Source organism: Chiloscyllium plagiosum, chromosome 35 (assembly GCF_004010195.1).
Source record: "Chiloscyllium plagiosum isolate BGI_BamShark_2017 chromosome 35, ASM401019v2, whole genome shotgun sequence".
Taxonomy (NCBI): domain Eukaryota; kingdom Metazoa; phylum Chordata; class Chondrichthyes; order Orectolobiformes; family Hemiscylliidae; genus Chiloscyllium; species Chiloscyllium plagiosum.
Window position 1 is genome coordinate 33,289,775 of NC_057744.1, and position 27,643 is coordinate 33,317,417.

A 27,643-nucleotide genomic window follows, 5' to 3' on the forward strand; every position below is an offset into this window, starting at 1 on the left:
CACAGACACACACACACACAGACACACACACAGCTACTTTTACACGCACACAGACACACACACACAGACACAGACATAGACAGACATACACAGACACACACACACAAAACATCTGTTTGCTTGATCAGGAACAAACACCTGTTGGCTTTATCCTTTAAAGAATAGTTCAGTTTAGATATTTATAATCCCTTTGATTTACTTGAATTCCTGGCCTTTGCGTGGGACAGCTTTCCACTTAACAACCAGCCCAGGCAAAATATCTGGGAATATTAGGTTCCATGGGCTTCAATCTCAGAGCGACAGTCACTTCTATTCGCGATCCCACCCGGGGTGCCAATTTGTTGTACCTGTCACACAGTGTCACACACCTGTCACTTTTTTATTGAGCAAAGAAACTGCGAGTCGACTCTCAATAATAATAAATGATAATATTTATTCATTTAACACAATTAATACTATGACAACAAAATACACGATAAACTAACAATTTACTCGATAAACCTAACCAGCGACCTTGTGCTTTAACTTCACTCTGGATGATCATATCCCACCACACTAGACCTTGGCCTTGATTCACGTGGCGATGACCATCTGGTCGCCTTTTCCCAGTGGTCCCAGGGGTGTCTGCCCTTCACGGTGGTTGGTCTCGAGTTATGGTTCCTGAGGGTGGTGTTCTGGTGATTCTTATACTTAGTGACTGTTCCAGCCCTTTTGGGAGGGTCTTTAATGCCCTCCAATGGATCGATCAGGGCTCGATCATCCCGATCGATCAGACCCAACCAGGCGGTGACATGTCGATGTCACAGTGGTGCTTAGGCCTCCATTCCTGGAGGTGTAAGTCAGGTAGCTCCCTCCAAATAAGGGTGTGAGGTGCCCTGTGTCTGGCAAACATCTCGATGTTTGCCATTGTCCGGGGAGGTGGCATTCAGACTGTATATAGTACTGTCTGCAGCTGCTGGGTCAGTTACAGACTGTCTGTCTGTAGCTGCAGCTTGTCTGGATTGTGCAGGATGTTTTATTAGCACAGTCACTTTAATCAAGGCATGTCTCAAGATCCCAGCATGCCTCATTTATTGTCCATTTTCAAAAATCCATCATTTTGAGTGGCCTGTCCGGCCAAAGGCTAACAGGTTAAATTTATTGTGACAGAGAAACAGCAAAATTCCTTTCTCATCAACCTGTCTGTGTTTCATTACAGCGAAACTACACATTGTACATCCTGGCTCTCAAAAGAACATGATTTGCCAATCCTCCCAAAGTGAGTGAACAACTATCGACCTTTCCTATTGCTTTATTTAGATTTAAAATTTTTGATTTACTCTGATCTCTTACTCTTTGATTTGTTTCTTTTTCAGTTTTATTCGAAATACCAATGTATTTTTAACGATTGAGAGTGGTTGGTGGTACCAGCCACCCTATCTGCTTCACTCACTGCCCTATGGGATTAAAGGCAATGGTGAGGAATATTGCAATGCCTTTCATTTGATCTTTCTTCAGTAGGAAACTGTAAGAATGTTGCTCCACTGTCTGACGTATCCAAACTTAAGCTTTTATTTACCAGTCATCTTCAGGGGACACAAAAAAATGGCTACAGACTGCAATTATCCCCCAGAATCCCTGCATTATAGATATTAACATGAAACAAGGAACAAGAATAAGTCTCTTGGCCCTCTGAACCTGGTCCCATTCAATAGGATCATGGCTGATTTGATTTTAACCTCAACTCTCCATTCCTGCATATCCTTGATTATCTTTTATTCCCTTGATACTCAAGTTGTGACTCCTCTCTGGGATAATTTGCTGGAAATCAAGTCCTATTATTTCTAGAGCCATCACGCACGTGCAAGGTTCTAAAACTACTGAGATTTCCCAGTTTACCTGACTTTCAGGCCCAAGTTGATCGAAAACCCAAGTGGGGTTTCTGTACTAATCTGGAACAATTTTAATATGACTAAGTGGACTTTAGCTGCAGGTAAACAATTATGAACCATCTATATACCTTTACTAACTAAAACTATAATCTCCTGATAAGCATCCCCGAAACAGATGGATAGACCGGAAAGCGCATGGACAGAGGGAAAGACAGTGAAGGCAGTTCAGTGGTTCCTGTCTGTAGGGTTGTTGAGATTCTTATTTATCTACTTACTTACTTGTTTACTCACACATGGGATATGGCCATCACTTGCTCGGCCAGAATTTATTGCCCATGCCTAGTTGCCCTTGAGAAAGCAAGGATGAGCACCCTTCTCAATTTTCAGTCTATATGCTGTACAGAGAGCCATAATATCTTTAGCGAGGGAATTCCAGGATTTTGACCAAGTGACACTGACAGAATGATGATATATTTCCAAGTCAGGATGGTGATATCTTGAAGAGGATCTTGCAGGTGGTGGTGTTTCCATATATCTGTTGCCCTTGTCCTTCTAGATGAAAGTGGTTGTGGATTCAGAAGGTGCTGTCTAAGGATCTTTGGTGAATTTCTGTACTGCACCTTGTAGATAGTACACACTACTGCTACCAAGCATCGGTGGTGGATGTTTCTGGATGTTTCTGGATGTGGTGCCAATCAAGTGGGCTGCTTTGTCTTTGTTGACAAGGAGTGTTGAATGAGTTGCACCCATCTAGGCAAGTGAGGAGTACTCCACCACACTCCTGACTTGTACCTGACTAGTAGACAGACTTTGGGAAGTCAGGAGGGAAGTTACTCACTGGACAATTTGTAGCCTTTGGCTCACTCTTATAGCCACTGTTTTATATGTCTAGCTTTTTGCAGTTTCTGAATAATGGTCACCACCTCCCACTCCACACACACACACACACACACTCCACCTCCCCCCACCACCCCCTCCCCCACCCCGGGTGTTGATAGTGGAGGATTCAAGCAGCAGCGGTTAGATTCTCTCTTATTAGGTTTGGTTGTTGAGCTGGTCAGAATGCTTGCCTTCCAGTCTTTCTTCTTCAGATGCTTCCGCTGGTTTACATGAGGTACAGGGTGGCTGGTCCATTTGTAGAAATTCTCTGATTTATCAATTAAATGCCACAACTTACAGGAAATACTGAAGGAGAATCAGGGGAAAGTGGCTTTTACTGCAGAAAACAGAGGGATCTTCCAAACTTGGGGGGATTTGGTGAGTTCTCTGGATCTTGTTTAGTTAACTGAACATAATTGTTGTCAGGCAAAAAATGTTTATCATCAATAGCTGTTTGCTAGTTCACAGACCAGCTCACTACCTTCACCAATCACATTCCATCTGTACACAGCCCCTCTGCTCCACATCATCTTCAACCATTGCTGGAATAAGCAGCAGTGTAATCAGTTCTTATAATGAGCGTCATGTTGCTTGTTTTCAAAAACATGCTGGTTATTTCCTCATTACATTCACAATTGGAAATTTAGGATAAAGCTCCACAGTTTTACACAGCCCATGATGGTGTGCTTGTACCCAGCTCTTAGCGACTGGAACAGAGGCTGAGTCAGCTCCTGTCTGGTTTGTAGCACCCAGCACATCTTAGCTCTGTCATGGACAGGGAGAGCTCCCTCCTCCTCAATGTCCTCATCCTTCAGCCCCTCAGAAAACGATATCCATCCCCTCAGTGTCCATCAAATAAGCTCATTGTCTGCGCCGATTATGTAGGGCACAGCACTCCAGGATGATGCAGCACACTCTGCCCAGACTATATGGAGGACCACCCCCCAAACCGGTCCAAACAGTGGGACCACACCTTCAGCAGTTCCATCAGCAGTCTCTGCTGGGAACACAAGGAGTGAAAGAGGTTCTTGGGTCTTAGAGGAGTTGTTGATGGCATTGCCTGCAGATGAGGGCTGCACACATCCCTTCACACCGTGAGACATACAGGGAGCCAATAACACCATTCATTCAGCCTCAGCCTTATCACGGGCCGCAGTGGCTGAGAGACCAAGATATTCCATCAAAAGGGACAGCCTGCTGTGCTCTGACCCTCTTCCCAACCCAAAACCACATCAATCATGAAATTTTCCACCACATACAGTACAGACAATCGTTGTACTCAAACGACAGATAAAGAAGTGATGACATGCATCTCCCAAAGCCCCTTGGAAAATTGCATGATTAATGGTTTACCATCGGCCGACATTAGCCGCTTTTAACATCATTGCTGCTTACTGCAGCATCATTGAGATGCCAGTGTTTCAATTTACACGCGCCAATGGAATGGTGCAGTCTGCCCTGGATGAGTCTCTGAATGCTAAACATCTTCATAATGCCTGACAACAAATAGATAAGGAAATGATTCAAATTAAGCTTTGCTGATGTTTGAAAATGGGTGTTTCATGAATTCACTTCCTCATTGCCATATTGTCCAGCAGACGTAAATCCTGCTCTTTTCCCCATCAAACTGATATTGGCTCTTGACACCATGCGTGATGTCCCAATCTTTGGGTTGCATTTTGCACCTAGAAACAGCAAGTAATGCCGGAGGGCACAGCTGATGGTGGACACTGTCATCATCAGGTTCCACTTGGTCAACAGGTACTTCCCCGCAAAAACCCACCCCAGAGCCTCCACGTCCCTCTTTATCTCATGCTACCCTGACAACACAGCCCATCCTTGTGGAGACCCACCACATTGCACTTTATATCCAACTGCATTGACATTACACCTTAATGATCCCCACTCTGCTCCTCTATGCTTGATAGTAAAAGTTATAATACTGATCATTCCCAAAAATCTCCCCTCCCACTATCTATCATACCCACCAATGCTGTTTTACCTCACCAACAAACAGCTCAAGCTTCCCTCGTCTCCCTCTCTACAAGGGATTGTGTTTTCTCCCCCGTCTTGACCCCCTACCCCCCCCCCCCCCCCCACCCTTGCAGGCCATAAAGGCTATACTTGCACTCTCCTGAACCAACACTGGACTCATTCTCAAAGATGGAACACCTTCTTGTGTGGCTGCACAAAACAGCATGTCAGTACAGTAGTTTTGAGAGTCTTTGGCTCCAGCTGAAGCACCAAGGTGCTAACTGACACAGTGAAACAGGGATTCCAAAGGCAGAGAATCCGGCACTATGGATGTGAACCATGAGAAAGCAAAGCAAGCAGCCCTGCGATGCAGGCCTCGCCCAATTTATGAGCTGTGTGGAGTTTGCACATTCTCCCTGTGTCTGCGTCCACAGTCCAAAGATGTGCAGGTTAGGTGAATTGGCCATGCTAAATTGCCTGTAGTGTTAGGTGTTGGGGAATGGGTCTAGGTGGGTTGTTCTTCGGAGGGTCGGTGTGGACTTGTTGGGCCGAAGGGCCTGTTTCCACACTGTAAGTAATCAAATGGATCAATGGGCTGAAAAATGACAGATGGAGTTCAATCTGGATAAATGTGAGGTATTGCATTTTGGTACAACAAACAAGTGCATGACTTATATAATTAATGGTCAGGCTTTAGGGCATGTGGTAGAACAAGGGGACCATGGGGTACAGGTGCATAATTCTTTGAAGTTTGTGTCACATATAGACAGGGCAGTTAAAAAAGGTGTTAGGCACGCTGCCTTCAACACTCACCCCTTTAAGTATAGAAGCTGGAAAGACATGTTGAGTTTGCACAGGACATTGATAAGGCCTCTTCTGGAATATTGTGTCCAGTTCTGGTTGCCCAGTTAAAGGAAGGATATTCTTAAGCTGGAGAGGATTCAGAAGAGATTTATCAGGATGTTGCAGAATATGGAAAGTTTCAGCTATAAAGAAAGGCTGGGGACATTTTTCACTGGAGCATAGGAGGTTGAGAGATGACCTAATAAATTGATAAATAATGAGAGGTATAGATAGAGTTAATGGTAGTTGTCTTTTCCCTAGGATGGGGGATTTCAAGACAAGGCAGGGGGGTCATTTTTAAGGTGAGAGGAGAGAGATTTTAAAAAGACATGAGAGGCAAATCTTTTGCACAGAGGGTGGTTCACTTGTGCAATGAACTTCCTGAGTAAGGGGTGGATGCAGATACAATTGCAGTGTTTAAAAGTATTTTGAGTAGCTTCGTGAATAGGAAAGGTTTGGACTAGTTTAGTTTGGGATTAGGTTCAGCATGGACTGGTTAGACCGAACCATGTAAAACATGGCACCAGAACTGATTGAACCCAGAAATTGCTGGAGAAACTCAGCAGGTCTGGCAGCCCCTGTGAAGAGAAAGCAAGTTAGCATCTTGAGTCCAGTGACCTTCTTCATAACGGCTATGTGGTTATCTCATTTCAGGAGGTGATTGCTCAGCAGCCATTGGCTGCTTGTGTAGAACAAGGCTTTGATTAGTTTGGTACCTGGTTTGGCTACAGGATATAGCAGTAGAAAGGATAAACAAGGACTGATAGAGGCAGATCATATAACAATAAAAAGTAGTGAGGCTAATTCAAGGTGACAGAGCACATACTCATTCAGGGTGATAGCGCACATATGCAAATACTGAGAGAGGTGTAATCAATGTGGATGAGTCACGGGCAAAAACAATCACATGAAAACCTAATGATAATGGTAAGCTGGATCAAAAACAGACAGAAAATTCCATGAATCATAACACCATAAAACATAGGAGCAGAAATAGGAGATTCATCCCATCAAGTCTGCTCCACCATTCAATGAGATCATGGCTGATTGGATCATCCTCAACTCCACTTGTCTGCCTTAGCTCCATAACACTTGATTCCCTTCTGATTAGAAATCCATCTGCCCTCGGCCTTGATTATATTAAATGACTCAACTTTCCAATCCTCTGTAGTAAAGAATTCCACAGATTCACCAGCCTCTGAGAAAAATTCTTCCTTGTTTCTGTCTGAAAAGTGCAATGCCTTATTCTGAGATTATGTTCTCTGGTCCTTGACTCTCCCACAAGGGGATACCACCTTCCCACATATTTCCTGTTAAGCCTCTGAAAAATCTAATATGTTTCAAGAAGGTGTCCTCTCATTCTTCTAAAATTCAATGAGTGCTGACCCAACCTACTCACTCTCTCCTCAGAAGAAAATCCCTCTACGCCTGGAATCAACCTCATGAGGCTTCTCTGGATTGCCTCCCCTGCCAGCACATCATTCCATAGGCAATGGGGCCTAAACGTCACTGTATTCCAGCTGTGGTGTAACTAGTGCCTTGTGTAGTTTAGCAAAACTTCACTATTTTTAAAATAAGACCAACATTCAACTTGCCTTCTCTATTACCCACTGAACATTTTTTCTGATACGTGCATGAGAACCCTAAATCCCAGTGTACTGCAGCTTTCTGCAGTCTGTCTTTCTATTTAACTAATATCCAATATCTCTATCCTTTCTATCAGAGCACATAGCCTCACATTTTTCCACATTATATTTATTCTCTCTATCCTAAGATACTAAGGACCTCAGTTTGAACCCCACCACTGCAGATGGTGGAATTTGAAATCGATAAGCTCTGGAAAGAACCTAATGATGACCTCAAAACCATTACCGATTGTTGAACAAACCCATTCGGTTCACTAATGTCCTTTTGGGATGGAGATTGTTGTTCTGACCTCCATATGACTCCAGACCTTACAACAATGTAGTTGACTCTTAACTACCCTCTGGGCAGTGAATAGCCATCCAGTCAGTGACACTTACGTCCCGTGAGGGTGAATGAAAACTGAAATGCCTCTGTGTACTTTGTGTCATTGTTTGCCTTCCCACCTATTTTTGTATCATCACCAATTTTGGTGACCACACATTCACTTTCCTCATCCAAGTTATCAATGTTGCTTAGGGTTTGGCAGCTTAAGACATGACCACCAAGGGTGCAGTGAATATAACTGACTTAAGAGGCCAGATTTGGAGGAGTAGAGATATCTTAGAGGGTTATGCAACTTGAGGTGACTGGAGAGTTAAGGAGGCATTAGTATACTGCAGGATGTGAAAGCAAGGAAGAGAATTTTAAATTCAAGTTGTTGCTTAACTGAGAGCCATGGTTGGCCAGTGAGCTAAAGTGTGAAAGGGTAAACATGTCTTGGTGCAGTAAGACACGGGCAACAGCAGTTTGGATGACCTCTTGGGAATATGAGAATTTAGAATGTGGGAGGCTGATAGCAGTGTAATGGAATAGTCAGCCTAAAGGTAACAAAGGATTTCAGTAACAGATGAGCTGAAGCAAGACTGACTTTGGTGATGCTATAAAGATGGAACTAGAAGGTTTTAGTGATGGAGTAATGGCATTTATGTACAGGTTCTAAGTTACTCCTTCCATGTTATTGCTCTCAGTTTCTCCAATGCTCAACATGATTTTTGTTTTGCCAACGATAGCTTCTATTGTACAATAGCTCAGTCTGACCCTTGTTTGGTATTCCTAATGCTCCCTAGATGGTCATTTTACCTTTGGATCCGATGTCGAGATTTTCATCTCATCAGATTTTCAATTGCACTGACACCCATCATCCTGCTGAACAAGTAGTGAACAATTGAGAGCAGCAAGCACAACAGCAAGTCTCTCTGGTTTATTGACTGCAAATTCTAGGCCATTAGCTGCTTAAAATGGCAAAGGGCAACACAATCAGCCTTTGGTATTGCTCACTGGTAGGTTTTCTTAAGTTGAAAAATTTTCATTTATAAAGACCTCCTGTTTCCAGTGTTTAGGCTCCAATTGCCATATCCCCAAACCCCTCTCCCATCACCACCATACTTTATTGTCAATTCAGGGTTTTTTTCACTCAGCTGTGACCCAGGGAGCTATAAATGGCTTCTCATCACCTCTTGCAGTCATCATTGAGGGAAAGAGTTTAATAGTTATTTATGAAGTTTGATGATAGAATGATTCTGATCAGAACAGAATCAGCAAGTCTTTCATGTTTTAAAAACTTCTGAAATGTAATGCCCGGGATATGACACCTAGAATATGATGCCCCAAATACATTGCCTCGTGACAGATCTGAAGTGCGATGGACCCTTTTAAAAGTTTGAGGCTGATTGAGTTTTGGGTAAAGCAACCAAGGTGAGAAACAGCAACAGAGGCTGAGTTTTTGTGTTCTCTAAAGTATTCATTATGTCAGGGTAAATTTATCTTTTTCCTTCCAGAAGCCATTGTCAAAAAGATATTGGGTCGAACACAGTGCAACATGCCAGATGAGATAGACAGGTAAATCATCCGCTCTGGGATCTACTTTCCAGGGATACTTTTCCCCTTCTTGGACAATCCTCTGGTTGTATGTTTCTCATTACTATTACATTCCTAATGCAGAGCAGAACATGGTTGAGACATTAGGATAAAAATTATATTGCAATTCCTCAGCAGGTTTGGCAACGTCCAAGGAGAGAGAACCAGAGTTGACATTTCCACTTCAAGATGAGTCTTCTTTGGAATTGGTTCCAAGCCCGCAGATACCTGAATGGAAGCATTTCAGTTCCGAAGAAGAATCTGATTATAGACAGAAAATGTCAGCAGAGTCAGAGACTTTGGATGCTCCTCAGCTTTTATCTCCTGGAGTTACCTGCTTTTGATTTGAATTACTTTCCTCTGCTGCCCTGACATACTTGTACAGATTGCTCAAGCTAACCATGGCCGCAACTCCGTCTCCATGCACATTATTGCGTCTTCCACGAGTATTGCTCATGATGTCATCAGGCCGCCTCAATAAACCATCTCTTCACCTCTATTGCTAAATTCTCAGATGGTTTATATGACACCCAGTGTCATATAAACCATCTGAGCGCCATGCTCTATTTTCTATCCACCATCTCTATCTATCTCCTTGGCAACAGTCTGAGATTAAGGCCATCTGTTTGAATCTTGAAATCAGATTCAACTCAGAGGCAAACTTGTGAACTCATTTTTATGCCATTGCTAAGCCTACCTAGCAATGCCTGATTCATTTCTGCCTTAGCCCATCTTTTCTGTCTTCCTTATATCTACTCTGAACTATTCTAGTACACTCCTAGCTAGTCTCCAACATTCAATCATAACTTTGAGCTCACCCAAAACTCTGCTGCCCATTTCTTAACTCGCAGCAACTTCAACTCCTCTATGACCCCAATGTGATCAGTGATCTTCATTAATTGACTTGCATTCAAACAACATGTTGATTTTAATATTCTCATTCCTTGCTCCAAAATCCTTCCCCCTCTCTGTCATCTCACCCAGGCCCAAAACCCTCTGAGATATCTGTACCCATTTCATTCTGGCCTCTCCTGCAGTTCCAATTATACTTTTTCCACCATTGGTTGCCATGCCTTCAGTTACCTAAGTCCCAAACTCTGGAATCTCTACAATTGTCCACCTCTCAAACCCAATTTTCACCTTTCAAACACTCCTAGGAACCTACCTCTTTGCCGAAGATTCCGGTCCTCTGACCTGATATCTCCTTAAGTGATACAATGTTTTGCAGCCCTATTTTGCTTTATAATGTTTCTGTGAAGTGACTTGAGATGCTAGATTATGGTGAAGAAAATAAATAAGTAGATGGTTGTTGGAGTTGGAGTATGACCCATCATGGTAACTGAGAATGTAAAATACAGACAATTATAGAAAAAAATACAGTCTGCTTTGCATTGCCACACATAGAAAACTCTAAGTATTTACGTGGTGTAGGGAGGTGAGTATTGAGATCAAATAGCCAATAATTGCATCCATGAATTATTTTGTTTTGCAATTAGAAGTTTAATTAGCCCAATGAATTCCCATTTAATCACAAATGGCAAAAGGTGAATGAATATAGCTCCAATACCAATAAAGCTTGGACTGATTTCTAAAACTATCATCTGACATGTCCAGGTGCACCATAACATGGAACATGGAGATCATTGTAATGATTGTTTAAAGTAAACAATCATTAACATAGCATTTATGCTCTGTCCCTGTATAAATATTTATCTGTCATATGTTGTTGGCTGTAACAATTCAATAGAAATTATTCACCAAATTATTCACCAATTAAATAAATTTGAATTTCTCACTTTGTAACGTTCAGTCACAGCATATATTAATCCTGCGTTAATATAAGGTTTTGGTCTTTTCAGGTTAGATTGTAAACGATGTGTTATCGTTGGCAATGGAGACACTCTGAGGAACAGCTCCCTGGGAGAAACAATCAACAAGTACGATATTGTTATTCGGTGAGTCGCTTTGCTTTACAGTGTCGGTTTGGTGTCAGCCATTGTCGACTCTGACCATTGACTTAAAGCGTCAAAGAGACACAAACACATAGCTGACACTTCAATACAAAGTGAAGGAGCAGCTCCCACAGTGCTGCACTCCCCAGTTCTACAATGCTATCTTAGCCTTAACCTTCATGTTCATGTCCTGAGTCAGAGGCAAGATTGCAATAAACCAAGCTCTGCTTCACAAGGTAAACTGAATGCATAAACTAGGAGAGGTATCACAAGATTATAGTCCATTCTTCTGTGCATTCTAATATATTGCCTGCTGAAGAGCTCAGAGATGGGTAGCTATGCTAGAGCAAGCGCTTTTGTGAAACTAGACTAATTAGGTGAAAGAAGAAAGTGAGGACTGCAGATGCTGCAGAGTCAGAGTCAAAAAAGTGTGGCACTGGAAAAGCGCAGCAGGTCAGGCAGCATCCGGGGAGCAGGAGAATCGATGTTTCGGGCATTAGCCCTTCCTCAGGAATGTGGTGGGGCAAGGGAGCTGAGAAATATGTAGGAGGGTGGGGATGGGGTTGTGGGGAAGGTAGCTGGGAAGGCTATAGGTAGGAGAATAATTGTGATAGGCTGGTGGGGAGAGTGAAGCAGATAGTTGGAAAGGAAGATGGACAGGTAGGACAGGTCAAGAGGGTGGTGCTGAGTTGGAGGGGTGCATCTGGGCTGAGGTGGGGGAAGGAGAGATTTGAAAATTTGTGAAGTTGATGTTGATGCCTCAATAGATTACCTGCCAGCTCTGATCTCATTCTTTTCTCCATTAATCTCTTCTTAATGCCTGCCATCCGATCTCTGAACTCACGCTGTCCATGACACTCAGTTCCTGCCCGTTCAATCCTATTGCCACTTACCTGCTGACCAACCATATCTTTTCTTGACCCCCAGCTTAGCTGATAGCATTAGCCATTATCTTTGTTTAGTGCCTTTATCTATCTCCTTCAAATCTAAGTCAACTCTTCCCTCCTCAAAAATGAATCCTTGACGCTCAATCCTTGCAATCTGTCTCCATCTCCAATCTCCCTTTCTCTTTTTCCTGTTGATGCCACTCAATTCTGTCTTCATCTTTCTTTCAACACCCATGATCCATCCTCTTTAACCCTCTTTAACCTGAGTGACATGTCTGTATTGGTCCTTATCAAAGTCACAAATTACATCCAACATGATGGTGACCATTGAGAAGGCAATGGGGTCATGGTAATGTCACTGGATTTGTAATCCATCACCCCAGATTACTGTTCAGGCAACATGGGTTTGAATCTCACCATGGGATTGGTGAAATGTGAATCAAATAAACTCTGAATTTAAAGCCAATCAAATGAGATGGCATGATGGCTCAGTGGTTTGCACTGCTGCCTCAAAGTGCCAGGGACGTGGGTTCGATTCCAGCTTCGGGTGACTGTCTGTGTGGAGTTTGCACATTCTCCCTGTGTCTGCACGGGTTTACTCTGGGTGCTCTGATTTCCTCCCACAGTCTAAAGCTGTGCAGGTTAGGTAGATTGGCCATGCTAAAGTACCCGTAGTGTTCAGGGATCTATAGTTAGGTGCATTAGTCAGGGATAAATGTAGGGGAATGGGTCTGGGTTGGTTACTGTTCTGAGGATTGGTATGGACTTGTTGGGCCAAAGGGCACACTGTTGGCATTCTATGATGACCATGTCACAATGTCATTTTCATAGACTGACATCTATCTGGCAATATAGGAAATTGCTCAGGTATCTCCTAAACTCAAGAAGCAGGACAAACTGAACTCTGTTAATTACTACCAGATAAGATCATTAGCAAATAGGTGGCAAGGGTCATCAGCAATGCCATCAAGTGGGACTAAAATGGTCACTTCTGCAAATTAGCATTTTGCTCAGGTCATTCAGATACTGATGTCATTACATCTTGATCCAAATAGAGGCAAAAGAGCTGAAGTCAAAAGGTGAGTGAGAGTGATTATCCTTGATATCAAGCCTTGGGATTAATCAGTGTGGTACCAAGGAGCCCCTAGCAAACTGGAGTCAATGGAAATCAGAGGGAAAACTCTTCGCTGATTAGAATCACACCAATCAAATAGGAAGGTGGTTGTGGTTGTGGAGGTCAATCATCTCAGCGTCAGGTCACCACAGCACGAGGAGTTCCTCAAGGCAGACTCCTAGGCCTAGCCATCTTCAGGTGTTTCATCAACCCAGAGGGAAAAATTAACACAAAACCATTAATGCTTGGGAAATAAATGTATTGATGCACTGGAGCTCCATTTGAAGTATACACAATATGAGCTAATGTGGGTCATGCACAAGCTTATTGGGAACGGCCTTCCCTTCATCATTAAGTCAGAAATGGGGATATTCACTGTTGATTATGTAGTGTTCAGCACCACTCATTATATTGTGTCCATATGCAATAAGACGTAGACAACATCCAGGTTTATGTTAACATGTGCTAAGTCACATTCATACACACACATGCCAGGCAATGACCATTTCCAACAAGAAAGAATCTAACCATTGTCCTTTGACAGTCAATGGCATTACCATCACTGAATCCAGGATTATGAACATACCTGAGGTTACCATTAACTAGAGACTATATTGGACCTCCTCTGGCTGTAAGAAAGTTCAGAAGCTGGGAGTTCTAGGGGAGTGACTCAGCTCCTCATCTCATCTCATATAGATCTTGACCTTTTTACAGATTTGGTCCAAATCTCATAAAAGAGCTTAACTCGAGAGGTGAGGTGAAAGTGACTGCTTTGACATGGGATATCCCCAAAGCCTGTTCACCATCTACTAGCTGCTCTCCACTTGCCTAGATGGGTGCAACAACACTCAAGAAACTTGAGATCATCCAGGACCAAGTACCCCTCTTTGACTAGGAGCCTAGTCACAACCTCAGCTAGCGCTTCCTTCATCACACAATGGCATGAGTGTGTACCATTTACAAAATCCATTGCAATACTTTGCCAAGGTTCTTCTGTCAGTACCTTACAAACTCATGCCCTAGAAAGACAAAGCCAACAGACACATGGGAACACCATCACCTTTAAGGTCCCCTCCAACGTACACATCATTCTGGCTTGAGAAATATATTGTTACTCCCTCATTATCATTGGGTCAAAACCCTGGAACTCTCTTCCTAACAGTCCTGACATGCAATAGTTTAAGAAAGCAGCTCAATCTCCCATTCTTCAGGGCAGTTAGGAATAAATGTTGGCCCAGCCAGTGACACCCATATTTTTAATAAATTAGCCCCCATCATCATCCTCAGCCTGTCTGGTTGACCACATCATCTTTTTTCCAATTCCCCTCCCCTGTTGTCCATCTGGGTTGGACTCCTTAATTCTATGTTTAGTTGTAACCAAAGAGGCTCCTCAAATGACTTCTCCTCCTGCCCTACCATTGTTATCTCTGGAGTCGCCCAAGGATCTATCCTTTGCAATCTCCTATTTCTCATCTGTAGGCTACCTGCCAGCACTATCATCTGAACTGTCAGGCTTTGCATGTAAATTGACTGCAAGAGCTCCACTTCCTTTGGACAATCCATTGTCTCTTTATACTGATTAATTGATATTGGTGTTGGATGAAAATAAATATATTGCAATTATATGTTAGAAAGATGTTGATCCCTCCAACAACAAAGATTCCATTTTCTAGTCACTGATGCTACCCCTTGCTCTGATTAGCTGTCTGAGGTTGAATCAGAAACTATAACCTTGCCTTCCTTTTGGGCCATGGGCTGAGCTTCCAATCGTATATTCGCTCCTGCCTTGCACAGCTCACCCGCTGCTGAAATCCTCACCTCTGCCTTTGTTGCCTATCATTCTAAAGCCCTGTTTGCTGACCTCTTATCTCCACAAACTTGAACAGATTAAAATGATTTGACATGCATCTTAACTTGCATCAGTTAAGACACATTCAATCAGCTTCCCTCTTCTCTCTGGGTCTGGATGAAGCAATCTCTCAATATTGAAATCCCTCCAGTCATTTACAAATGTCTTTGAGGTCTTTAGTCTGACTATCTCTGTTATCTCCTCCATCCTTGCAATCATCCAAGAACTTTGTGCATCTCCAATTTTCGCCCCTTGCATTTTTAATGGCTTCAACATTGCCAACCATGTTTTCAGTTGTCTCGGCCTTAAATATTGGACTTGAAATACTAAAATACTCTGCCTCACCACCTCTTTCTCCCATTTCAGATGCTGCTTCAAACTAAACTCTTTAATCAATCAATAAATGTTCTCATTTGTGGTTGGTGTCAAATTTTGCTATGACATGGAGATAGAAAGTCAAACTAAATCAGCCTTTCTACCTCTGTATTTGCAATACAGTAAAATCAAGCCATCAAAGACTTCAGAATAGTCACTGCAATGGTTCCTCATCAGTCTTTTGAATAATCACCCCAGACTTTGCAAATAATTAATTTCCATTCAATGTTTTTGTATCTTAAACAAAAAAAACTTAACCATTTGTTAAACACACAATAACTTCAGCAGAAATAAAGTTAAACAACATGGTCAGCTAATTAATGTTGGTGCTTTAAACCCAAAACATTTGTTTTCAGGCCCCCAATCACAAAACAAAAGACAAACAGACAAACACAGTTGGCATGAAGAAAAGAAAATATCAAAACTGGCCAGATTACTTAAATAACTTTCAATATGTGTTGTCTCTGAGGGATAAATGTGAACTCCTTGGTTACTTTTTTGAAGTGTTGATCAGGGTCACTTTCTGAGTTCACCCAGGCAAAGCCAGAATTATGTCCAACTCAGCTTTCATCTGGACTTCAGGAAGCTGGTGTCATAAATTAGGTAAGGAGCTTTCAAAGCTTCATGTTGTCTCAGCAGCAACCCAGAACCATCTCTCAGAAAACATCAGTCAAATAAGTAACTTTAATTCTGGTTCTGCCCTGATAGACTGATAGACTGTCCCTGAGGGGTTAGTCACCATTCAACAACTGTCATCTGCTTGAACATAGAGTCTCTTCCAGACTTGCCGGAACCAACTCCCAGATATTGACCTCCTCAATAGCTGAATTTCTGCTATAGGCTTAAACATGCTACACTTCTTGGGGAATGGAACCCCTTTAAACAGAAGTCAGCCCGACATTAGCCTCTAGGCCTGACTTCACAAATAAACGAAGCTTGTTTGGTCTGTTCTTTTCCATTTACCTCAAGCTGTCCCAAAGTTCCCAAGGCATCTCAAGCTTGCAGTTCAAAATTGATAAAAGAATAAAAATAAAAATAATTTAAAAATCAGCGCGAATTCTAAAATATTATATGCATTCTCTGAATGTACAAAGGCAAATGGAATGAAGTACTCTGAAGTGTTCTGTGTGGATTTATAGAGACAAGCAGGGAAGGGAGGGATTGGAAGCTGATGGTTCTATAGGGCTAAGCAGAATGCTTGAAAGATGTAAAATTTAACTAAGCTTATTAATCTTGGAAGGATCATCAGATTTCTTACTGCGCTATAAGTTGATCCTGGATGTAATGCCAATCACATTGATGTCCCACCTCTTATCACACAAACTTCCTAATGATTATCCATAGATACAGGTTTCCTTTCCTGTGCTCAATTTGCTTCACCATTATTCCCATGGGCTGTGACAAATAATCTCACAACCTGGCTGAAATTCATGCTGGCCGCTTGGCACTTTCCTTTCCCACTTCAAATACCAACACTGTCGCTTTTCAGTTTCAATCGCCAAATAGAATGTTCCCTTTCAGCTGCCAGTTACAATGTCGACTTGTCCATCAACAAGTTGCCAAACTGACAGTAAAGGTGTCTGTTCGAAATTGGGAGGTCACAGATGAGGGTTAAGACTGAAACTCACAGATGTGAGGAAGATCACTCCTCATCAAGTGCCAACTGGGAGCAAAACTAATCTTGCTGAATACTGCCAAGGGAAGCCATTTAATCAAATGATATTAGTAGGTTCAATGAAGAACTGTTCCTTATAATCCATAATCAAGAATTCAAAGGGAATTTTACACAAGGAATGATGAGAATATGGAATGTGCCTCCATGAAGAGTGGTTTAAAAGAATAATGTAGATACATTTAAGGCAGAATCTAGAAAAGTACATGATGGAAAAATGAATAGAAGGCTGTTTTGATATGTTTCCTTTTGATAGAGGAGGGACTTATAGAGCAGTGGGAACAGTTGGGCCAAATGGCCTCTGAGCTGTGAATGCTATATGGAATTCTATGTAAAAGATAGGACCGAAGTACATGATGAGATGGTGACATCAGGGTTGATGGGAATACTCAAGCATTTCAGTTGGGGAAAGTCTAATGATGTCATTGGAATGCTGGTGACAGTGATGTCCATCGTTCTATCACTTATCAATGAGTCAATCTTTCAAAAGGGAAGAGTTATTGCTCTAAATGATAGGTACTCATTGGAGATTTATAGTAATAAAATCACCTAAATAAAGTCTAAAATGCAATTAATAAATCCATATACAAGTCAATGTGATTAAAATCATTTAAAATGGAATGTTTAATTGGGCATAATAATTACTTTTGAACTGGTGTCTTAATGTTTTCTGTTTCTAGATTAAACAATGCTCCAGTGAGAGGCTATGAGAAGGATGTTGGAAACAAAACAACCCTTAGGATCTTTTACCCGGAATCAACAATTGAAGATCCCACCGTTGAAAACAATCTTGATACACTCTTTGTGCTCGTACCATTTAAGACAGTCGACATTCACTGGTTGAAGGCGATCGTGTACAATGAGACAAAAGTAGGTATCCTGGATTGAAACTGTAATGTTCACACCAGCTACATCCAGACCGAAGCCATTCAGAATTACTATGCGGCGCTTCTGTACTGTGTTCACAAAATGGTTAAGAGTTGCAGCTAAACCTTTCCTGCAAAAGCTCAATTGTTCGGGGGCCTTATTCTGATAAATGATGTAGTGAATTTGCAGCCCACCGTTTACAAAACAATGCATTCTGACTCAGTCACATTGGTATTGGAGGTCAGGTGACTCCAAGAAGAAATAGGCAGGACAAATAAATGGGTTGGTGATCCCACATATGACTGAAATAAATGCATGTGATAGTCACTGCAGATCAGGTGGTTAACTGTACCTCAAACTTGAGCGACTGAGCATAAGCATAAGCTTCCTGATGAAGGGCTCCTGCCCGAAACGTCGATTTTCCTGCTCCTCGGATGCTGCCTGATTTGCTGTGCTTTTCCAGCACCACTCTAATTTTGACTCTGATCTCCAGCATCTGCAGTTCTCACTTTCACCATAAGCATAAGCAGCTGTGTCATGACAAAATCAGATTGCAACCTGATGGAAGAAGGCTCTTATGAAGCTCTTGCCTTTATGTGTTTGCAATAAATGTTAACATTTTGCACGAGGCTTGCCTTCTGCTTTCAGATGTCTTAAGCTGCAGAAATGCTTAATGATATTACCTCACTCACTGTCAGAGGAAATGACTGAGATAAGTCACTGAGCTGCATTTCAAAGAAAACTAGATGAGAATATGCAGGAAAGGGAAAGGAAAGAGCTGCTTAAAGGCTGGGGGTGAGGATCATGGAAACAGAGAAAACGTTTCTGTGACATAAAGATTAGATTAGATTCCCTACAGTGTGGAAACAGGCCCTTCAGCCCAACCAGTCCACACCAATCCTCTGAAGAGTAACTCACTCAGTCCCATTTCTCTCTGACTAATGCACCTAACACTATGGGCAATTTAGATTTGATTAGATTACTTACAGTGTGGGAACAGGCCCTTTGGCCCAACAAGTCCATACCAGCCCTCCAAAGAGCAACCCACCCAGACCCATTCCTCTACATTTACCCCTTCACCTAACACTATGGGCAATGTAGCATGGCCAATTCACCTGATTCACACATCTTTGGATTGTGGGAGGAAACCAGAGCACCCAGAGGAAACCCACACAGACACGGGGAGAATGTGCAAACTTCACACAGACAGTCACCCAAGGCAGGAATCGAACCTGGGACTCCAGTTCAGATTATTGGACTGTTTGAGCTAGTTCTGTGTTATAACCTCTGTGCATGAAATCAAGACAAAACCTTTCAAATCAAAGAATATGGCATTCAGGACTCTGTCCCCAAAATGCCCAACAATGCTCGATAAGTTAAAATGTTAAAGGCTGAGATGAATTGATTTTAGTGGGTAAGTTTTTTTTATTCACTCGTGGGATGTGGATATTTCTGGCTGGGTCAGCATTTTATTGCCCGTCCCTACTTGTCCTTGAGAAAGTGGTGGTGAGCTGCCTTCTTGAACTGCTGCAGCCCAAATGCTGTAGGTAGACCCACAGTGCCATCAGGGAGGGAATTCCAGGATACTGACGCAGTAACAAGTGAAGGAACAGCAATATGTTTCCAAATTCTGGATTAGTGGTGCTTGAGTGGCTTGGAGTGGAACTTGCAGGTGGTGATTTCCTATCATAGAATTCCTGCATAGAATCCCATGTATCTGCTCCCATGTCCTTCCAGATGGAAGTGGTTGTGGGTTTGGAAGATTCTGCCTCAGAGTCTTTGGTGAATTTCTGCAGTGCACCATGTAGATAGTACACACTGCTGCTACTGAGTGTAAGTGGTGGAGGGAGTGAATGCTTGCGAATGTGGAGCCAATCAACTGGCTACTTTGTCCTGGATGGTGTCAAGCTTCTTGAATGTTGTTTGAGCTGCACCCATCCAGGCAAGTGGGGAGTAATCCATCACACTCCTGACTTGTGCCTTGTAAATGGGGAGTCAGGAAGTAAGTTACTCACCACAATATTCCTAGCCTCTGACCTGCTCTTTTTGCCACTGTGTTTACAGGATGAGGTCCTGTTGAATTTCTGATCAATGGTAAGCCCAGAAATATTGATCGTATGGATTCAGTGATGAATGTCTCTTATTGGAGATGGTCATTGCCAGGTGTTTGTACGTCCCATATGTTCATAGATTCATAGAATTCCTAGAGTGTGGAAATAGGCCATTTAGCCCAACTAGTCCACTCCGAAGAGTATCCCACCCAGATCCATTCCACTACCCTGAGTAATGTACCTAGCTTACACATTCCTGAACGCTATGGGCAATTTAGCACGGCCAATTCACCTAACATGCACATCTTTGGACCGTGGAAGGAAACTGGAGCACCCAGAGGAAACCCACGCAGACACGGGGAGAATGCGCAAACTCCACACAAACAGTCACCCGAAAATGAATTTGAATCCAGATTCCTGTGCTGTGAGATAACAGTGCTAACCACTGAGCCACCATGCCACCCTATGATTTCATTAGTGTGACTGACAAGCTGTTACTCTGTGAGACAGCTCTCCCAATTTGGCACAAGCCCCCAGATGTTAGCAAGAAGGACTTTGCAGATTCGGCAGGGCTGTGTCTACCATTGTCTATTCCGCTGTCTAAGTTGGTGCCAGGTGATCAGTCTGGTTTGATTTCTTTCTTGAGACTTTGTAGGGATTGATACAACTGTGTGGCTTGCTGGGCCATTCCAGAGAGCAGTTAAGAGTTAACCTCTTGCTGTGGGTCTGAAGTCATATGCAGGCCAGACCATGTGAGGATGGAAGATTTCCTTCCCTAAAGGACATTAGTGAACCATATGGCTTTTCTGACAATTGAAGATTGTCAGAATCAGATGAGTTTTTACAACAGTCATCATTAGACTAGCATTTCTCTGCTGGATACTGAAGAATGATCTTCATTCCGAATTTCAGATCATGTTCCGATTGACTTTTCAATTCCAGCCCCCCCCCACCACGCCCCCTCACCCCCACCCCCAAAACCCCACAATTGCAATAGCATTTCAACTTCAGTGCATCAGTCAGTCAGCCAATGGCTTGGTTTGGATGAAGCATGAGGAGGGTAGGAGGGGTGGATGGGGCTGATTCTTGCTTTATTACTTGGTTAACGTTTGAGACAAAATGGTATTTGACCCAGCTCATCTCTGCTCCTAGCAGTCTCCTTTCTCTTTCTCGGGCCAGCTGCCCCCATTTTCACCTGTGCCTCTCCCATTCTCCATCATTGCCCCAACCCAAAATCTTCTTTCCCAAGTCAAAATTACACAGCCATGAACTGTCCTGATTGAAGAACAAAGATTAGTCTTGTGTGATAGCAAAATGGATTTTTCCGTGAATGTGTAATGGAAATGTCTGTATGCCGGGCAATGTCCATTGCACTCTCTAACCTTGACCACTTGTGCAAGATCATCAAACCTCTTGTAGCTTCCACATTGTTGGGCTATGCTGGTGTTATTCATGCCTTGTACCCCTGCTCCCACTAGCCTTCCCAGCACATGTTCCAAGGTTCTGCCTGGCTCCCTGTTCAGTCTACCTGCTGCATCAGGGTGCCTTCTACAGCATGTTGCATCTTTTAAGCTCTTCTCTGAAGACTGTTCGAACAGGTTGAACCCTTACTGCAACCAGAATGCAATCTCTCCTCTATTTTCCCTCTCCTATAAGGGTTTCAGTCTGGCTGTAGTTAGGCACATTCACTCCACATAATGCTAGTCTCGCATGAATGCGGTCCCTCAGTTCAGGTGGGCAGCCACTCGACAGTGTGTTCACTTCTGGGCTGCATCCAAAACTCATGAACATGTGCAGGCAGCTTGCTGTTTGAGGGGTATTAATATCACTTTATGTGGTAACAGGGTCATTGCAAATCAGGTTGCTGCCCCTGAATTCAGCAACTTTCCACCTTAGCCTCCCCACTCCTTTCTGGTTCTAATCTATAATTTCCATTATATGTTCAATAGAACATTTCCACTATGCAGATAAACAGTTCCATTATAACATCGACCCCCAACAGACATTACCAATACACTCCCACACAGTCAGTTCCAATATCAACCCATGCAGGCATTTCCATTTTAAATTCAATTCGAAAAGAAATCCAAGGTGGCAATGCGGCAGCAGCTCACAGTGCCTCTCCGGACTAAGAGCTACTTAATTTTTGCAAGGCTTGTGATGGTTTGTAGCTCAGGTTGAGGTTTAGGGTGTAGGTTTGCTCGCTGAGCTGTAGGTTTGATATCCAGACGTTTCAATACCTGGCTAGGTAACATCATCAGTGGCGACCTCCAAGTGAAGCGAAGCTGTTGTCTCCTGCTTTCTATCTATATGTTTGTCCTGGATGGGGTTCCTGGGGTTTGTCATTTCCTGTTCATTTTCTGAGGGGTTGATAGATGGTATCTAGATCTATGTGTTTGTTTATGGCGTTGTGGTTGGAGTGCCAGGCCTCTAGGAATTCTCTAGCATGTCTTTGCTTAGCCTGACAGCTAGACTACTAAGACCCCTCGGAATCCTAGTAGCACACAAACCCACCAACACTCTCAAACAAAAACTAACAAACTTAAAAGACCCAGTGCAACCCATGGACAGAACCAACGTCGTCTACAAAATTCCATGCAAGGACTGCCACAAACACTATGTAGGATAAACAGGAAGAAAGTTAGCCACCAGGATACACAAATACCAGCTAGCCACAAAAAGACACGACCATCTCTCCCTCATAGCCCTACACACGGATGAAAAAAAACACCATTTCGACTGGGACAACACATCTATTCTGGGACAGGCTAAGCAAAGACATGCCAGAGAATTCCTAGAGGCCTGGCACTCCAACCACAACGCCATAAACAAACACATAGATCTAGTTACCATCTATCAACCCCTCAGAAAATGAACAGGAAGTGACATCACTACAAATCCCAGGAACCCCATCCAGGACAAACATATAAGTAGAAAGCAGGAGACAACAGCTTTGCTTCACTTGGAGATCGCCACTGATGATGTTACCTAGCCAGGTAATGAAACGTCTAGATATCAAACCTACAGCTTGGCGAGCAAACCTACACCCTAAACCTACACCCTGAGCTACTTAATTCCAGGAGGAACAGGAAACCCGGTATTTGCAGACACTATTACAGAATAGGAACTGGCTGAAAACATACCTGAACGGAGAAGGAGCTATGCGATTTCAGCTTCCTGTGGAGACCAGGCCTCTAGTTCTTGGTCTTGCCTGATGCCAGTAGCCGGGTGTTGCGACGTCGGAAGCGGTGTGCAATGAGGAGGAAGCGGGGTAAGCATGCAGGAGTTCTCGGCTTGCTGCGGAGACCAGGCCTTCTGTCCTCGGCCTCACCTGATGCCAGTAGCCAGGTGTTGAGATGCCGGAAGCGGTGTGTAAGGAGACTGAGGCGCGTATGCGTGCAGGAGTCTGTGGTAAGCTAAAAAACAAGCCCTAGCCGGACAGCTCTACCATCCATTCTGCTCTCCAATGTCTACTCCCTGCGGCAAATGTGAGTTCGTCATTGTTTTCATGGAAACATGACTCAGTGACAGAATTCCAGACACCGTCATCCAGCTAGGTGGGCTTGCCTTGTTTTGCGGCGACAGAAATGCAGATCTGTGCAGTAAGTCTCGGGTGGGGGTCTGTGTGTCTACATCAACACATGGTGCAGAGACTCCATGCTAGTCTCCAGTTACTACTCATCACTGGTGGAATTTCTGGCTGTTAGATGCAGACCATTTTATTTGCCACTGAATTCACTGCTGTCCTTATAGTCGGGGTTTATATTCCTCCCAGTGCTATTGCTAAGATGGCACTCTGTGAACTGTATGGGGCTATTAGTGGACTGCAGAACACATACCCTGATGGACTGTTTATTGTTGTTGGAGATTTCAACCATGTGAATCTTGAGACTGTGCTCCCTAAGTTCCATCAGCATGTGGACTTTGCGATGATAGGGGAGAACACGCTGGATCTGGTTTACACAAATATCCCCAACGCATACAAGGTAGAGCCCTGCCCCACCTCGGCTCCTCAGACCACATCTCTGTTATGCTAATCCCAGCCCATTCGTCAGACATGTCAGACCGGTTCGGAAGCAGGTGAAAACCTGGCCGGCAGGAGCTATTTCTGCTCTTCGAGACTGTTTTGAGCGCACTGACTGGTGCACGTTCAGGGAGGTGGCAACAGACGGTGATTCCATCAACTCCGAGGAATAAACAGCGTTGGTGATTTGCCTCCCTCCCGGATGAGTTGAACACCTTCAATGCATGGTTTGAGGTTTAAAATGACGTGGCAGCAAGAACGTTCACTCCCCTCTCAATGACATGAGGAAAACCCTATGCAGAGTCAACCCATGTAAGGCTGATGGACCAGACAACATCCCTGGCAGAGTACTCAGAGGAATGTTCTCACAGACATCTTCAACATCTCCCTGAGCTGCACCACAGTTCCAAAGTGCTTCAAGGCCGTGACCATTATCCCAGTACTGAAGAAGTCTTCAGCATCCTGTCTCAACAACTACCACTCTGCTGCACTTACACCCATCATCATAAAGTGTATTGAGAGACTCATGATGAGGCATGTTAAGACCCTGCTGCCCCCCTCACTGGACACCCTGCAGTTCACGTATTGTCCCAATCGCTCAACAGATGATGCCATTTCCACTATCCTCCATCTGGCCCTCACCCACCTGGAGAAGAAGGACAGCTACGTCAGATTACTGTTCATAGACTTCAGTTCTGCATTTAACACAATCGTTCCTCAGCACCTGATTGGAAATCTGAGTAAAATATCTCCCTGTGTAACTGGTTGCTGGACATCCTGACTGGGAGACCTCTGTCAGTCTGGACTGGGAACAGCATCTCCAACACCATCACACTGAGCGAGGGGGCTGTTGGGAAGGAGGGGGATGTGTACCCGGTCCACTGCTGTTCACCCCGTTGACGCACGACTATACAGAAATGCAAAGGTCGAATCACAACATCAAGTTTGCTGATGATACAACTATAGGACTGTAGTAGGTCTCATCAGCACAAACAATGAATCAGCATAAAGACAGGAGGTGCAGCCGTTAACAGACTGATGCAGAGCCAACAACCTGTCTCTGAACGTGGACAAAATGAAAGAGATGGTTGTTGACTTCAGAAGGGCACAGAGCGACCACGTTCCATTGGACATCGACAGCTCCCATGTGGAATAATGAAGAGAATCAAATTTCTTGGCGTCCACCTGGCTGAGAATCTCACCAGGTTCCTCAACACTAGCTCCATAGCCAAGAAACCCCAATAGCATCTCTACTCTTTGTGTAGACTGAAGAAAGCCCACCTCCCACCCCCCCTTCCTCATCACACTCTCAAGAGGGTTCATTGAGAGTACCCTGAGCTGTTGCATCACTGCCTGGTTCAGGAATTGCACCGTCTTGGATTGTAAGACCCTACAACAGATAGGGAGGATAGCTGAGAGGGTCATCGGGGTCTCTCTTCCCTCCACTACAGACATTTACATCACACGCTGCATCTGAAAGGCTAAGAGCATTGTGGAAGACCGCACACACCCCTCACTCAAAAGCTACTCTACTCTATCATTTGATTGCTCACTCAGAAGAGGTCAGAATCACACATATCTTGGAGACCAGAAGTTGAAACAGAACAGCAGGAGATGGAAATGTGTTGCTGGAAAAGCGCAGCAGGTCAGGCAGCATCTAGGGAACAGGAGACCCCGTTGACGCACGACTATACAGAAATGCAAAGGTCGAATCACAACATCAAGTTTGCTGATGATACAACTTGAAGAAGGGCTAATGCCCGAAACGTCGATTCTCCTGTTCCCTAGATGCTGCCTGACCTACTGCGCTTTTCCAGCAACACATTTCCATCTCTGATCTCCAGCATCTGCAGACCTCACTTTCTCCGCAGAACAGCAGGAGCAAACCTGAGATAAAGACTTGCATTCATATTGAGGCGTTCATGATTTAAAGTATTCTAACTACATTTTACAGAGAAAGAGCACTTCTGAAATAACTACAATAATTGAAGAAAGTTTGCAGCCACTTGGTGCAGAGGCTGCACAAGACAGCTAGGATTATTTGTTTTAGTGATGTGGTTGAGGAGCAAGTATTGACCAGGGATGGCAATGAGAACTCCCCAGATCTGGTGAAAGGAGTGCTAGTGGGATCCCTTATGTTCACCCAATAGAGAAGATAGGATCTCAGCTAAATATCTCATCCAAAAGACAACACCTCTGCCAATGCAGCACTCCATCAATGCTGCACCAAAGGCAGAATTTCCCCAGTTCCGAAAGATGCAGGCAGCGCTGAGGAAGTTCAGACAATTGCGTTTGATAGCCAGCAATGAGCTTCTCAAAATTAATTTTCTAATCAAGTGTTTTTTTTTCTACATCTAGGGAAATAGATGGTGACATCTTGCAAAATGTCCAGATTACAGAGGAGGAAGTGCTGGATGTCTTAAACGGTTAAAAGTGGATAAATCCCCAGGACCAGATCAGGTGTATCCGAGAACTCTGGGAAGCTAGAGAAGTGATTGCTGGTTGAAACTTTATTGCTGGAACTGCACAGCAGGTCAGGCAGCATCTAGGGAACAGAAGATTCGACGTTTCGGGCACATGCCCTTCTTCAGGAATGAGCAGAGAGTGTTCAGCAGGAGAAGATAAAAGGTAGGGAGGAGGGACTTGGAGGAGGGGCGTTGGAAATGTGATAGGTGGAAAGAGGTCAAGGTGAGGGTGATAGGTCGGAGTAGGATGGAGGCGGAGAGGTCAAGAAGAAGACTGCAGGTCAGGAAGGCGGTGCCGGGCTGGAGGGATTCGGCTGAGACAAGGTGGGGGGAGGGGGGATGAAGAAACTGGTGAAGTCCAAGTTCATCCCCTGTGGTTGGAGGAACACCATTTGCTGTGTTTGAATCTTAGGCATTATCCCACTGTGGGATAAGCCTGATCTGGAGCTCTATTGACCATACCATGCAGCATCAGCAATCAGTGACTCTAATGGCTGTGAGGTGTTTATGGAAGAGAAATATTCACCCTCATCAAAGTAACGAGGACCTTTCAAGGTCTCAAGGTAGCAGAGAGAAGAAGGCCGGAGGTGGAGAGGAGAAGGTCATTGATCTTGGGCAGGAAACAAATAATGAGTTATTCAGGAACACCGGTATCAACTTCGATGGACGCCAGATATTGGTCACCGTGCACTTGCCACGGTCTCCGTGCACACTAATATCTGGAGGGGTGCACAGTATATCACAGCTGATAGACAGATTAACAATTCTTGCCACATGTTGGAGGAAAGAATGAGGGCATTCGAGAAATGGATCATGAAAAGTTAAGGTTGGATTCCTGCTTCAGTTGCACTCAAATATTTGGATAGAAGACAATGATGGAGTAGGGTTACCTCTGTGTGCAGATTTAACGTTTCTCTTTAATGTTTTTCCCTGATTGCAAAATATTTTTCTCACTAGATTACAACAGGATTCTGGAAAAGGCCAGCCTTTGTAAAGAATTTGGATCCTGCCAAGGTGCGAATACTCAATCCCTACTATATGTATCAAGCCGTGGCAAAATTGCTGAATCAACCCGACATGATTAAACATGTAAGGGGAACTTTCTGTTCTAATCTGTAAAGGTCGTTGTGATAATTCTTAGGAAAGGTACTACCAGGCCATCTCAAAAATAGAAAGTTCATTAGATTGTAGATTTTTCACATGCATTTCATTAATAAAGTTGGAATTGTGTATGTATCATAGATTCATAGATTCATAGAGCCCAGAAAAACCCCTTC

The 27,643-nt window shown here is 43.6% G+C and overlaps 1 protein-coding gene across 1 annotated transcript in view; it reads left to right on the forward strand.

Moving 5' to 3' along the window:
- The window catches only part of LOC122540555 (CMP-N-acetylneuraminate-beta-galactosamide-alpha-2,3-sialyltransferase 4-like), a 76,804-nt gene that overhangs the window by 37,778 nt on the left and 11,383 nt on the right, over positions 1-27,643 (forward strand). The window contains exons 6-11 of the mRNA XM_043676422.1: positions 1,199-1,258; positions 1,356-1,456; positions 9,032-9,092; positions 10,970-11,065; positions 17,640-17,829; positions 27,324-27,455. Of these exons, the coding sequence (XP_043532357.1) occupies positions 1,199-1,258; positions 1,356-1,456; positions 9,032-9,092; positions 10,970-11,065; positions 17,640-17,829; positions 27,324-27,455 (640 nt within the window). The remainder of the gene's footprint in view (positions 1-1,198; positions 1,259-1,355; positions 1,457-9,031; positions 9,093-10,969; positions 11,066-17,639; positions 17,830-27,323; positions 27,456-27,643) is intronic.